This window comes from Tarenaya hassleriana, unplaced genomic scaffold (assembly GCF_000463585.1).
Source record: "Tarenaya hassleriana unplaced genomic scaffold, ASM46358v1 Cleome26, whole genome shotgun sequence".
Classification (NCBI taxonomy): Eukaryota; Viridiplantae; Streptophyta; class Magnoliopsida; order Brassicales; family Cleomaceae; genus Tarenaya; species Tarenaya hassleriana.
In genome coordinates this window covers 1,282,856-1,297,383 of record NW_010965869.1, presented here as the reverse complement: position 1 = coordinate 1,297,383, position 14,528 = coordinate 1,282,856, and the positions used below count along the sequence as shown (strand labels likewise).

At 39.2% G+C, this 14,528-nt stretch overlaps 4 protein-coding genes across 8 annotated transcripts in view; all 4 read right to left on the bottom strand.

Annotated features, from left to right (window-relative positions):
- Nucleotides 1-1,315, bottom strand: part of LOC104816869 (F-box/kelch-repeat protein At1g51550-like) — a 2,642-nt gene extending 1,327 nt beyond the window's left edge. The window contains exons 1-2 of the mRNA XM_010545868.2: nucleotides 510-1,315; nucleotides 4-193 (exon numbers count right to left, since the gene is read on the bottom strand). Coding sequence (XP_010544170.1) covers nucleotides 4-193; nucleotides 510-933 — 614 coding nt within the window. The 5' untranslated portion in view covers nucleotides 934-1,315. The remainder of the gene's footprint in view (nucleotides 1-3; nucleotides 194-509) is intronic.
- A 440-nt stretch (nucleotides 1,316-1,755) lies between these two features.
- Nucleotides 1,756-5,246, bottom strand: LOC104816868. Of its 2 annotated transcripts, none has more exons than XR_772380.2 (9): nucleotides 4,759-5,246; nucleotides 4,240-4,443; nucleotides 4,038-4,140; nucleotides 3,525-3,604; nucleotides 3,358-3,435; nucleotides 3,127-3,218; nucleotides 2,450-2,565; nucleotides 2,241-2,366; nucleotides 1,756-2,105 (listed from the first exon to the last, which is right to left on the bottom strand). XR_772380.2 is itself a non-coding variant. In XM_010545867.2 (9 exons), exons 1-9 carry the CDS (start codon nucleotides 5,050-5,052, stop codon nucleotides 1,983-1,985), a joined length of 1,212 nt encoding a protein of 403 aa, XP_010544169.1. In that variant the 5' UTR covers nucleotides 5,053-5,234; the 3' UTR covers nucleotides 1,756-1,982. The 2 variants fall into 2 exon arrangements, 1 of the variants encoding a protein (XP_010544169.1); XM_010545867.2 differs by having other exon boundaries at nucleotides 2,454-2,565; nucleotides 4,759-5,234.
- A 682-nt stretch (nucleotides 5,247-5,928) lies between these two features.
- LOC104816867 (B-box zinc finger protein 32) lies at nucleotides 5,929-7,191 on the bottom strand. Its single transcript, XM_010545866.1, has one exon. The coding sequence runs from the start codon at nucleotides 6,909-6,911 to the stop codon at nucleotides 6,102-6,104; it is 810 nt and encodes a 269-aa protein (XP_010544168.1). The 5' UTR covers nucleotides 6,912-7,191; the 3' UTR covers nucleotides 5,929-6,101.
- Nucleotides 7,192-8,248: 1,057 nt separating this feature from the next.
- Nucleotides 8,249-14,066, bottom strand: LOC104816866 (mannosyl-oligosaccharide 1,2-alpha-mannosidase MNS1). 4 transcript variants are annotated; one of them, XM_019202927.1, is made up of 15 exons: nucleotides 13,956-14,066; nucleotides 13,635-13,857; nucleotides 13,012-13,059; nucleotides 12,572-12,733; nucleotides 12,231-12,343; nucleotides 11,820-11,885; nucleotides 11,506-11,677; nucleotides 10,780-10,869; nucleotides 10,408-10,532; nucleotides 10,190-10,255; nucleotides 9,881-9,989; nucleotides 9,696-9,794; nucleotides 9,481-9,561; nucleotides 9,219-9,389; nucleotides 8,249-8,718 (listed from the first exon to the last, which is right to left on the bottom strand). In XM_019202927.1, the coding sequence occupies exons 2-15, from the start codon at nucleotides 13,791-13,793 to the stop codon at nucleotides 8,467-8,469; spliced, it is 1,713 nt and encodes a 570-aa protein (XP_019058472.1). In that variant the 5' UTR covers nucleotides 13,794-13,857; nucleotides 13,956-14,066; the 3' UTR covers nucleotides 8,249-8,466. The 4 variants fall into 4 exon arrangements, with proteins under 4 accessions (XP_019058472.1, XP_010544166.1, XP_010544167.1 ...); XM_010545864.2 differs by having other exon boundaries at nucleotides 13,635-13,834; XM_010545865.2 differs by having other exon boundaries at nucleotides 13,635-13,834; nucleotides 13,965-14,054.
- Between the last annotated feature and the right edge of the window lie 462 nt (nucleotides 14,067-14,528).

Genomic DNA, 14,528 nt, shown 5'->3' with positions numbered 1-14,528 from the left:
CTTCCGATCCATGTATCATTGTACTTGTCCCCACGGTCGTTTATTCCTCCGAACAGAACCAGTTGCTGCCCGAGAACGACGCACGTGTGCCCAAATCTCCCACTCGGAGTCCCCGAATCAACCTTTCTCCACTTAAGCATCTTGTGATTGCTCTCACCAACATAAGCAGTCCATGTATCATCGAGATGGCGTCCTGCAAAAACCAGCCATTTGTATTACACAAAGCTCAAACACCCATTTACCGTAACAATCATGCAATTTTTCAACCATAAGAGGTACATTCTGCTCAACATTCGCACGACATGACTGAGACCAGCCCAGGATTCGAATCAAATGATAAATCAATCTTCGTCTGGAGTAGCAGAACGATGACCTAAAATCGCCAAAGAAAACGGCGTGTGCCCAACACACATCTCTATGTTCCAGTCCCCTCAAATAGACAGAACCCTAAAAAATATATATATTAAACTTCACATTTGACGGATGAAGAACGGAGGATTTGGCATTACCTCCTTCACACCCACCACCGAACAGAACCAGATAATCAGTCAGGAAGTTGAGAGAATGAGAAGCCCTAGGGCTCGGCGACGAAGGATCCCCATCTGGGTTCGAGATTCTGTGACAGCAAACCGAATCCAGCTTGCGAACACGCTCAAAGAGCTTCATCCACGCGAACCCATGTCGAGCAGAGGACTTCAGAGCCTCCACCGGCACCGGACCCAACTCCCGCCGACAAACAGCTTCCCAGAGACTGTCGGAGCAAGCAAGAGCTCGAAATCTCTTGCAGGTCATGGAGAAGGAAACGATCGAATCTACGGGGAGAAGATGCAAGATGGTGAAAATATGGTCCTGGGCTAATTTCATTATCGGTGGGGATGACGAGCCTCTTTCTCCGGTGACAACGACGACGGCGGAGATACCGGCCTCCGACATGGGGAAATCGGTGAGGATCGTTGGATCTGTTGGCGGTATTAGCGGAATGATTGCGGTGTGGGCATTTGTCTGGTTGCATCTACGTCCTTGGAACGAAGTGGGTCTGTAAGGGAAAAAAAAAAAGGCATCCTCGGGTTTTTTTTGTCATGTAATAATTTTTGTCCTTTGGATTTAAGCTGGGCGCACAAATTTCAAACTTTTTGAAAGTCAGGTACTTATTTTGAATATTTGTTTCTTGAAAACATTTTACAGTAAACTCCCCAAATTTTTACAACATCCCATTTTGATATGCCAACAAAGAATATGTTTCCTCAATAATTAATCCAAAATTAGGGTAGCCATTTCTAAGAATTATATCATTTTGGTTTTCGATTTGATTCATATTCTGCTCCGTTTGTAGATTCGAATTCAGTCCCCACTTCATTTTTTATAAAGAAAAAACATTCGTTTTTTCTAAAAACATTGTCTTTATATTCGGCTATTTATGTATTCAATTGGCTTTTCGATTTTGTTTGATATCAAATTTGATCTACTTTTGTTCCACATGTCTGAATATGTTGTAGTAATTTCCATCTCATACATTCAGGAAATGTTGCCAATAACTATTTCCGTTCAACATTACCAAAAAGGGCAACCTGATCTGATCAGGCCAAGATGTTAAACCCCATGACCCTCCTATGCAGTACGCAACCTGATCAAAAAGGGCAAGAACAATGTGCAAATAGAGAGGAAATAAATAAAGGGTCTCGGGAAAATTTCGCTGTCTATTTGATTAACAAACTTAACTTGCCAAGAAACCGGGGTCCGGAGTCCTGAATTCGATTCCACCAATGGAAAGGAGGAGGTGTAATTAATTGTGTGACTAAAGGATGATTCCAGATGAGTATTAAGTGGGGCGGAAGCCCAGTAAACCTCCTAGTTATAAAAAAAAAAAAAACGGGGTAATAAGCTTAAAAAAATGACCCGAACGACGGAAATTCCTCGAGAAAGTTATCTTAGATTGGTATCCCCTCAAAAGGGTTCTGATATAAACCGACTCTTATGTTCTGTCATTTCTGCAAATTCTGTAACTTCTGTCCCTTCTTCTTTATCACTTCCTGGAGAGCAGCCTTTGCTTCTTCTAAGGTTTCAACCACGTGGCCTTCCTCAAACGACAGCCTTTGTATGTTGAACTGAAGACACACACACACACAAACGCAATCAAATGTATAAGTTGAGGATGCTGTGTCGGAAACAGATACAATCTCCACCCCATTTGCAAAAATGCATGGATTTCATCACGAAAACGAGAATCTATGGAATAATACCTGAGCGCCTCGACGAACCCGTATATCGATTCCTCTGCTGTCTATTGAAATGAGAGCAGCATCATCAACCTCGCTTTCAGTGGACAAGAGCTGTCTTAGCCGTTTTGAGAAGATGCCATTCAGTTCCTGCGAGTATTTTTTTAGAGGGAAAATAAGAGTTCATTACATGCCGGGTAGCAGATGATAACAGCAAGAGAATATGATAATACCCGCCTTGAGATTTTGATCACCGCCATCGACAGCTATCTTATCAGGCTGAAGGGCCTCGTACTCTTTGACATTGACCCAGTCAACGGTGCCAAACCCTCCGATGAAATAGATGTCACTGATAACAATTCATATAGTCACATTCCTTGACTACTGCACACTATGAAGTGGCTAAGTAGAATAAACCAAAGAGGAAAAGCCCTAACGCTTCCCTGTGATCATTTCCCCGCGTGCAATTGTCAAGACAAGTCAAAGAAAACGTGTGTGTGCATATATATATATATATATATACGGTAAATGCATCTGTAACATGCATTTTCTAAGAGGGGGTGTGGTAAAAACAAGTTAGCATAGCATGCACTGGTTCTTGTCTAACATCTTACTTGACATACAGAAAATGAAGATGGAGTTTCCAGAATATGGAGCCAGACAGAAAGCATCCAAGATGGTGATCGAAGATAGCAAGACAGATCACGATAAGCCACTTATCTCAATCGGCACCAAGGTAAAAAGATAACGAAAATCTCAATCCTCCAAGTGTCAATAAATGAACGAGAGTCATAATCATCTCCACGTCAATGCATATTAGAACGTCATGCAAATAACGAAGCACGGATCATATTCATTCACACATCACATCAATGAACAAAACAATGAAAGAAAGAAAGAACAAGCAAACCTTATGTTCTGCATTCTGAAATAGTATAGATTTCCCCATTGCTGGGAAGGCCCTTGTCGATGCTTTGCGATATACTGCTTATGAGCCCACACCTAACAAGCCGGAGAAACAAAATTCAGATCAATAATCCGGAATAGAGCCAATAATGTAAAGACGAATTATTACAATGTTTTCAGATTATGCTGGACTTAATAACAATTATGAAACACAGTTAAACAATGGACGCCCCGCCTGTTGATCTTCAGGCAATAGGTAGACATCACCAAAGAGTGTTACTCTTGCATTTGATAAGCCGCTCCATCCAGGTACCTGCAAACCAAATCCACGAGTCACACAAATAACAAACAAAGAGAATCATCCTCTGCTCCAGAACAATTAAGCAAGTTAAAGAAAATTACCTGAACAACAAGACTGCATCTTGGTTCCGCCAAGAGATTTCGTGTGTGGATAGCCAAAGGCGAAAACAAGAATATTGGATCTGGAAACCAACATGCACAAAACATCATCAAATGTGTATACACATGCGGAATTAAATAGTTGTCAAGTTTCTACCACGAAATCAGTACAAAATTAGCCAGCATAAATAAAAAATGACAGTGTCACCTTCAACACTAAGTACTAACCATATTGATAAAAATCTCGAGATGTACATGAAGAGTGTGAGAGCAAGCAAAGGGAAGAAGACAAGATCTTAAAAGGAAGCTAGGTCTCAAGAATGTATGTGAACAGACTCCACGTTAAACCCATAAACTCGCAAAAAGTGCAGCATATTTACAAACAGAACTCAACAACTAGCAGGTCAACATATCGTAAAAGTAGCAGCGTTCTGGAGAAATACCAGACACAAAGAAGAGGCAATGGCAAAAAATCATAAGCAGGAATAAAAAACCCGATAGATTCGATTGACTTACGGCCCATGGGATCAGGCACAAAATCTACCAAAGAACCAAACGGGTACCCTTCTCTGTGGTGGTGAATCTTAGACATCAAAGTGCATAGTTGAGCAAACCTGGCCTTGGATCATAAACCCCGAGATCAGAAAAACAAAAAAGAACTTCAAGATCTTTGTCCTGTGAAGTAAAAGAAACCAACCCACTAGAGCATAACCCTTACCTGCTCCATCAAATTTCGGACAGCTAAAGCTGGCCGAGGTAGCCCATGAACCGAGGTTGCACTCTGAACTCCACCGGAAATCGGTGTTCTAAAAAGCCCGGCTCGAGTTCCCTTCCCAACCCCATGAGGAAGCACAAGAGATGTTTCCAAATCCATTGCCTTATCAACATCCTTTTCACCACTTTGATCACCCTTTACCTTTTCCTTCATGACACATAGAAAGCAATCAATCTCACGCCAATGAAATCACACGATCAGTTACCAACCACAAATCCAACAAATACTCGGAAATAAGCAACTTTAGCAAGAAACCCAATGTGCACTATCCACAGATTAAGCGGTCGCATTGAAACTCAATACCATTATAACTAAGTATAACATGTACAAAGCAAACACAACTATAAGAATTCCACGTATACGTACACACCCAGAACAAAATTTGATGGCTTTCGTAACATTGGAAGGCATACTTCAATTACTGGGGATGATTCCAACAATTACACGATCGACGAAACTCACCTGAGATAAAGAGAGAATATCACCGGAAAACAAGTCAAACCCATTACTCCCCGCCAAATTATCATCTCCTTCGCTTCGAGTCTCGCCATGCAAGAGGGCCCGCAGACGGAACCCATGAGCCGATCCACGGCTGAGTCTCAGTTCGGTGATTCGCTTGGTCGGACGATTGCACAAGCAACATGAAAACAGAGAAGAAGACGAAGAAGAAGGAGGAGACGAAGAGGGAGAAGAACGCAAAGAAGGCTTCGTCCCCGGGAGACTGGAGATGTAAACTGAAGTAAAGAGAGTTTCCATGGGAGAGAGAGATCAAAGTAACAAAGAGATACCCAATTAAAGTAGTGTTTGAAACTGAATTATAGGAGGCTTAAACCCTTATAAGTGTAGTAGGGTTTGAAATAAATCTTCTGTTTCCTTGCATTTATCAGAACTTTTTGAAAATATTTATATTTCCTTTTAAATCCATAATTATTTGGACAAAACAAAAAGTGAAGAGTTTTTCTACTAGATAGAGAATCTGTAATGACTCCACAATTGCCAAAACAAGTGGTTGAAAGTGATTCGTTTGACAAAATCATTACTTTTTCACAGTAAAAAATAATGTTGTAAAATAATTATTGTATTGAAAAAGTCGGTTTGTACATAAATTTTAAGCAATGACAGAACTAAAAAAATCGAGGTTTCATTTAGTAAAAATTAAAGTTCGATATCGAGATATATTTATAATGATGTGACAGATACTTTCCATACACGAAAATTAGATTTAAAAATTATAAGGATTATAAAATTGGAATTTATTTTCTATTGAAAAATGAAAAATAAAGTTTAGGTTTTGTTTTTGTGAAAATTGACAAATTTATGTATTATTTTGAATTTTTTTCTTTTTTTTAAAACTAATTAATTGAGACCAAACATGAAAAATATTTTGTAAAATGAATATTTCGTTTATAATAACAAAGAACCCGAAATCGAAGAAAATATCGACCTTCAATAAATGCTTTTGTGATCGGTGGTAGTTTCATCAACTTTTGAAAGAAAACAATTATTCTTGTTTTTTTTTTTCTTTTCAAGTATCCATCTCTATCTCTCGCTATCTTCTATTTATCGGCAACAGAAAAACAAAAGTTTATTTGAGATTTTTCACATATAAAAAAAACTTTAATACAACCAGAATTGAGAAAGTAATTAATTGAAGAGTTTTGGTGAATATTTCGGCTAATTTAAAGTTATAAAAACATATCTCCTACATAAACTAAGTTAAATCATAAGAAATCGAAAAATCAAATCTAAAAACAAAACAAGTCAACTTCGGTTAATTGTAAATCCCGTGGACGTCAAGCTAACTCTCAAGTCGCGCCTTCAGTCTCCGCCCAGCCTTCCCGCAGGTCCACGCGGCACTGCCTTAAAGCGCGTGAGATCCTCACTTCAACGGCCACGATCGTTTTCCCGGGGACACCGGAGATCTCCTGCAACCTCTTCAGATTCTGCCACGTCATCATCGCTTCCCTCGCAACTCTCATCCCGAACCAAAACGACGCCGTTAAGCACACCTTGTACGGAAACACCGCCACCATCGGCTTCTCCATCATCACCCGCATAGCCCAAGACGCTGACGATACGACGCCGTCTCGTGAATTCCCTCTCAGCCCCAAGCTTTCGCACCAATTTACGAAAACGCCATCCTCCTCGCCGCGATTGCGACCGTGACCGTGACCGCGACCGCGACCGCAAACGCGACCATCCCTCCGCCGATTTCTCCTCATCGCCTTCCGATCATATCCAGCCGCCGTAGACGAGAGCTCGGAGCTGGAGGCGGAATCCACAGACGAGCAACAAGAGAAAGAGGAAGAGGAAGAAGGAGAAGGAGAAGGAGAAGGAGAAGAGGGTAAGATCGAAGAACATGATCTAGAGCAGGGGATTTTCCGGGGGGATTGAGGGGAAATCTCTGCGCCGGAGACGAGGTTTCCGGTGAGGGACTTGCAATTAGGGCAAAGGAAACGGCGGAGATGGCGGGCAACGAGGAAGTTAGAGGAGTGGATCTTGCCGTCGCAGGAGCGGCAGAGGAAGGCGGAGTCTGCGGCGCAGTGAAGCTCAGCTTCGGAATCGCACAGCTCGCAGAGCTTGACCCTCGCTCGAGCTTCTCCTTCTCCTCCCATGGCGATGAGATGCGATGCGATGAGGTCGATCTCAGGTTCAGTGGTGATGAGGGGTCTTCTTCAAAAACGTGTAAGAAATCAAGAGCAAGAGCGAGAGAGAATCTGTGGAGGAAGAGAGATTCGATGGAACTGCGATGGGCAGAGAGAGAGAGGGAGAGATTTAAGGGGAGATGTTCCTGGGAGAGAAAAGCGGTGGGGCTTTTGATGGGTGTTAGTGGCCATTAATGGCAGACCTCAGAAGCTAATGAACACAAACGCACATGAGCCTCTGATATTTTTTTTTCTTTAAAAGAAAGGTTTTGTGGTTGATGTTGGACCGTCGCGTCGGTCTGCCACGTAACCCTTGTTTATTGATTTGAATTTGTGGTGACGTGGCGTTTGGGTCAACTACACATTCTCTTAGAGGTTAGATTTTGATTTCGTTACATTATTCACGTGAAATGAATTTGCTTCTCTGTCTAGGAACGCGGAATCTGAAAATCGTTCCCTTCGCGCGAACGTACGTAAACTTGTGACGTCTCCGAAGAAACAAAAGCCAATACGACAACGTCCCGTAATATATATATATATATATATATATATATATATATATTTAATAAATAACGTCCCGTAATATTTTTCTTCGCTTTTTTTTTTATCCAACTTAATTCAATTTTAATAAGGGTGGTATGTTACGAGAAATATAAATATAAAGAAAATCCAGAAAAACTGTAATTTTTTTGGAGTACCAAAATCACTATTGTTAATAATTATTATCTTATTCATTTGAAATTGACTTATATAATTATTGTTTATAATAAGTAAGGTATGCTTCGAGTTTTTTTAAATAATTCCTAGTTACAGTGAATGTTCACATTCACCTTTTTGTGTATTATAAAATTTTCCGATCGGTCTATACATACATATATGTGTGTGTGTGTGTGTTTTAACCCATATATACATATACATATATATATGGCACATTTTAATGATTTTAAACTGATACATGAATTTACGGACAAAGACACAGTTGCAAGTTGGTAAAATCATATTAATATAATTTAATAACTAGGCATTTTTAAATAAAGGTGGGGGAAATATATCAATTATACAAAAGGTAATATATATATATATATATTAAATTTAACAAAAATATATATAATTTTTTCAAAATTGATATATTCAACGAAATTTGGAAAATATTTTTCCAAATCCGTGACACAGTGTTGTATCATCCCCACATCACCTAAATTTACTAGGTCATAAAATCATCTTATCAATTAAAAAAATGAAACCTAAATTCTTATATATATATATATATATATATATATGTTCCTGTAGAAATGTGAAAATACATATACAACAGTAACTTGTTTTTTGGAAATAAAAGTGTCAAATTTGATCCGAGCAAATATTATGGAAAGATTCCAGCTAATACAACAATAGTAATTTGTGTTTCAAAGCTTCGAAAACTTTTCTTAAACATTTCCTAGAAGTGAAAACAAAAACAAAAACACAGACCAAAGCCACATTGCTCTTAGTAAAGAGGATGATGCTTCACTGTGAAGAAGTCTTACTAATCGTGTATCCGTCCGAACCGCCTCGGCCGCAACTTAATCGGCGGCTTACGCATGGAGCCACCACCCTCTGATTGCCCGAGACTCACCGAGTCACTCCGAGTCACGATCTTCAGAGGGTGAGCTTCTGTGTTGAATACCCACTCGTCCAAGGGAATGACATTGGAGGGGGAGAAGAGAAGGTACATATACTTCAGCGTCTCCGCTAAAAAGAAGCTTTGCATTTTGTTGTCCTTCGCTCCCGTGGTAACCTGAAAATCAAAGAACGTAAGATATGAATCCGAATTCACACTCTAAATTATCGCGGTGATGCCTCGTGGCACGGGTTGTCTTGACTACCCGAAAACCGGGTACCCGAGCCACTGTGAGCAAGAGATCATGTGCGTCCCCTCTGGAAACCCAAGCTTTGCGTTTGAGATCGGGTTTTGGGGCCGAAAAACCAAACCCACAGGTTACCGAGCTCAAAGGAGGAGAGGCGAGAATGAGAGAGAAAGAGGGCGAGCCAATGGGGAAAGGGCGGGGGAGGCAGTTTAGGGTCTCGTAGAGGAGCCTCAGCCTTGCCCCTCTCTCACTTACCCTTGCCGGTCGGATACCAAGCTTTCAGCCACACCCTGTGGGTACATAACGGTCTCGAGGTTGAGACCGAGTATCCCTAACAGAGAAACCCTATGGTTCAAAAATACCGGATAACTGCCCATGTCTACCCCTACCTGGTAGTAGGACACAAAAAAGGTGATATGTATATACTTACATCCTTCAAGCCAACATATCCGGTCTCTATTCGGGAGTTCTTCTCGAATGCTTCGAAAATGTTCCAACCCCACTCTTGATATGTCTTGTTTCCAGTGAAACGCCAGAGATAAAACAATGATTCTACGGTTTCTGGTCTCAAGATATTCCAAGATGTTCCCACACTCATGTCCTGAACCCAATCACGCATCTTCAGTTTACACTAAGAGAAATAAACTAACCAATAAAATAATCTGTGTATTTAAGAAAAAACGAATGATTACCTGCCCAGAATTAAAGAAATAATTCTCCCCCGCCAATTTCGTTGGTGTCGATTGATAAAAGTTATAACAGGTCCATGCAAGCTGCGGACAAGTGAACCACATAGCGACAAAGGCTAAGTTCCCGAAATTTTTAGAACAGAAGGAAAGCTTAAGAAGCATATAAATAAAAGCAGAAACTTCGACGATGAATATCCTACAACCAATAATGATGATACCTCTTCAGCAAGTGAGAGAAATTTCTGGGCTTCGTCGGATGGATAACCCGATGATCCTAAGGCCAACATTCCAGGAGCAAAGCATGCCAACTCATCCATCTGGATATATTAACAAGAGACTAAAAATATCAAACAACAAAATTCTTTGAGTAGGCAGAATAAGGTGGAAAAAAACAAACGATTACCTTATCGGTCAAAGAATTTCCATTCTTCTCACAGATATATGTAAACGATGAAGGTGTTGACCTCTTGATCAAGCTTAACAGACCTTGCATTGATTTCTCCCACATTTCTCTGACGCCAAAGATTCATACCACAAACATAGACTAGTTATTATCATATCTGTATCGAGAAATGTTGAAATTACAAACTTAAAACAGTTTATGTTTCCATGGGAGCTGATTACAATTGCAGAGTCCACATGCATGTAGCTCCAAGAGGTTTCATTCTCCAGATTAAACGCGTGCTAATATATCCAGTTTGGATAAAATTACCTATAGTGTTTCACCTCTGAAGTTTTGTTCCCTTGTATCCAAACTTTGAGCAAGTACTCATAAAAGCTGTGAAAAGAGAAATAGTCATAAAATATGAAAACATAGAAAAACTGAATAGGTCACATATTCTTTTTATCTTTTTCAAAATAAATAAGGATTTGAGAAAAGATGACGAACAGAAAATGATAGCAGGAAAAGAAATCCAGTTGAAAACTCACCTGTCTCCCATGGCACCAAATGTTGTGGTAGAGTATGACGGGGTAGCTGTATTGGGATTTATATATATGGGAAGTAAACCATCAGCAGGGAAGTTTTTATTTAGTTCTGAAATAACCTTTTCTACCTGAAACACCAGATAAACAAAGAGGCAATCACTGACACTGAGTTGCATATTCTTTGGCAAGATGATAGTATGTATATCCTAAACCATTGCTTTCTTTCACATCCATGGTATAATGAAAATCGAGAGAATTAAGCCCCAGAAATAATCTCGTTTAGGCACAAAGATCTTCGAAAATCCCAGTCTTTCCAGCAATGAAGAAGTTGATTTGTGAAAAAACAAGTATACTACAAGAAACAGAGATATGCACCTTCTGCTGATACTTTAGGTCCCCGGTCCTCTGAGAAAGGGCAATCAATTCGAGCTGCTCAGTGCCAGAATCTGCAAGAATACTGTCTCCCTAAAACAACAAAGAAAGTAAAATTAAACTTAACTGATAGACAACATGCAGCCGAGAATGCACATCTATGACCAATCAGATCCAATACCCACTAGTGAAACATCACATGAGCTCAATAGTGAAATGAGACCTTGTAGGCCAAGGAGATTAACATTTTTTGTGTATTCTAAAAACCGGGGAATGGTCAAATCCAACTAACAACAATTTTCAAAAAACTTTCCACGTACAGATGCAAACTGAGCAGTCATGAAGGAACTGTCAATGGTGCATAAAGTGAAAACCAGAACAGCCTGTTTTAGTTGACGATTTTACTTATAAAAGGATGCTAAAGCTTCTAAGAAAGTGGTTAGAACTTAATTTCAAGCTGTCAGTAACCTCTAAACAGGTCCGTGAGAAGCAAGTTTCAATATCCTAGGTCAACCATGGCACAAGGGGCAGACAAAAAGTTTAACTTCTGTTGGTGAAGTGCATAGTTAGTATCTCTAAGTAGGAGAAGATTTACAGGCATGTAAACAATGTTCATCTCCAAGTAAGGATCTCAAAGCTAAAAGCTTTGAAGAGATCTACACAATGCAGTACTGAATGCCCTCAGATGGTAATACAAAACACAGGACAGTCAATAATCCAAGAACTCACCCCTGCCCATGTAGGATTATGAGTATTTCCATGTCTCAGGTTGATAATGTTATAAGGTATGCCTGAAGGGGTGTCCCAAGCAGGCAGCAATCTGTCGGTAATATCCTTAGCCTTATCAAGGAAAATTTTGTCCCCAGAAAGATCATATGCACTAAGAAGTCCACCTACTACTCTGAAACCCAGCAAAGAGAAAGTTTGCCAGTGGATCCAATGAATCCATCACAGGCTTTCTGTTAACTCAAACCCAAGTGAATGAAATGACTTCCTACTACAGGTACAGAAAACAACCACATGGTAAACCTGTGAAATGCAACCTTATGGTTGTCTCAAACATACTGGCGTCGTAATCTTTGTCGAAATCTAGTGAGGTAGCTACCCATCTGCAAAGAAAAGATCATAACCAAATGAAGTTTGGGTAGAAGGATAGGAATACTTGGAAGTTACGCTTCAAATAGTGGAAAAGAAAACATATAGATGACACAGAAGGTAAGGGGATTCATTATATCAAGAGCAGCCAGCAACTAATGCCAGAAAAATATAACTAGTACAGAAATTCTCTTGACCAGCTTAGCTGTGTGAGTTCTACATTTACTCCACAGTCAGGTAAATATTGAACCCAACATGTATAGCAGAAGGATTTATTGTGCTTGATCAACCATTCTCAGCCAGTTATGCCAGAAAGAAATACTCCCGAAAATAAGAAGGATGAAAGAAAATTTACTCACTCTTTGGCTTTCTGAAACTGCTCATCTAGACCCATTATATAAAGTGTATCTAATGCATCTATCAGGGTTGCTCCAAGGCCACCGAAGCTGTCAACACCATCCTTTGTCTGCGGCTGATAATGACAAGAGGTTCAGCAAGTAAAAGGAAAAAGATTATCGTGACCAAGAAAGCACAACAATTCATTAAACAAAAAATTGGAAAATGTGGGCAGTTGAGCTAAGTTCATAGCACAAAGTCTTATAAAAAAGTTTCAAAACCAATTACAAATTATCATGGTTAAGTAAGACTCAGAGATATATGTAGTGGTAAGAGTGAACTTTATCTAGAAATAGTCCTATACCTGAAGCTCGTCTTTTCCCCAGGCATATTTTTCATACGAACTCCAAGCATGAATCATTGCTTCTTTCACTTTTTGTCTGCGCTGGATATCAATTGGATTGTCCTCAACATTCTTCAGTATCTTTAGAGGTACATCCCCGCCAATGCTTTTTAGCTCTTCCAGCTAGCAAAAAGTATAATAATTTAGAGAGAAATTGAAACCACTATAAACCCCTATAATTTCTCGAGCTTCAATAGAGGCAAAGCTAGTAAGAGTGATGCAAAAAAACAAATTGGTCTCGACATCCATAATGCTGACAAAGATGCCTGAATCTCAACATGTATGATATTTCAAGGGCAATTAGGGAGCAGCAAGAAGAGGGAAAAGGCGGGGAAGGGGGAGATTGTGGTTATTAAAAATACCAAAAATATCAATAACTAGGGAGAGAAGAAATAGCTTACCGCCTGCTGCAACTGGAATATTTCTTCATTTAACTCAGAGATTTCAACCTGCACGTCAGCATACTTGTTAGACACCTGCACATCTGGGGAAGGGGTAAATTATCTAAAGATGCATTCACTTTCTAATGTACAAAAAGAGGTATATCTTCTCATCCCTAAATCATCTGATTCTCTAGAAATTGGTAGGGAAGATTCTTTTAGTTTCTTACCGAGCATACCCAAGAGCAAGCCCATTTCAGTTAAAAGAACATGTCTGACTTCTCTAGTAATTAGTTGATGTTTACCCGAACTAAATCGAGCATAAGAATTGGGCTCAAGAAGTATCGTCTCATTTACTTCTGGAAAATCGAAACAGCACCCTCATATGCATCTGAGAACCTTGCTTCCATTAGGCTCTGAGATGGGTCTAAACCTCACGAGAATCTTCTTCGTCACATTGAATAGTATCTCTATATATAGATGACAGACAACAATGTCTAAGACTCTTTTACATTCCTTGAAGCTAATAAACTACTAAAGCTATTCAAGAATGTACCCTCATACTAAACGACCAGAGACAAAAGTACTACGAGTTCATCACACGGGTTTGACGAACACCACAAAAAGCACAAGACAAAACATACCTCGTGTTCTCGGACAAGAGTTTGACGATCCCAGACCAGCATGGATACAGACACGAACACGATGAAAAGCAAAGCCAAACGCCTCGGCCTTCGGAGATAAAACGCGGGACTGAAATACCTCCACAAGGCATAACCACTGTCCGATCTATTCCTCGCCATTCCAACAACAACCTTTTCTCCGATCAGATCTCCCAAAACCCCTAAAATTCGGAAACGATCCGATCTACGGAAGGTGAGAATTCAAGACGAAGACAAACGGATGAGCTGATCCGTATCCATGGACCGAAGAAGCAAATAAAATGAAGATTCGAAATCGAATACTCTCTGTACTGGGAAAGGATCGAGAGAAGAACTAGGTCGGAGCTGGAGCAGGGATCCGTTGATGATACGTCGAGAGGGAAGAAGAAGAATGGTTGGTTTGTTCGTACACAGGATGTCAAACCAATTGAAAATTCTAAACATTTTATTTACTTCAACCAAAATAAAAACATTTTATTTACTGACTATAAATTTTAATTTGTTTTATTTTTTACTCTACAAGTCTATATTTTATTTATGATTTTATTTACTTACCAAGTAAAAGATTAATTGGCGTTGTTTATATATGTATATATATACATATATTACGTATTCACCTTATTCAAACTTAATTCGTGCAATTATTAACATACAAAAGAGAAAAATAAAACAAACTTTTTATAAAATCTAGTTTTCAGTTTAATTGTATATTTATTTTACAGAAAATCATAATACATCTATGTATTAAAAACCTGATAAATATATAGACTTTTCTTTCGAATAAGTATATTACTATTTAAATTTTCATATAAATAAATAAATTTTAAATTATTAAACAAATTTTATATTAAATATATAAATTTCATTGTTATTAAT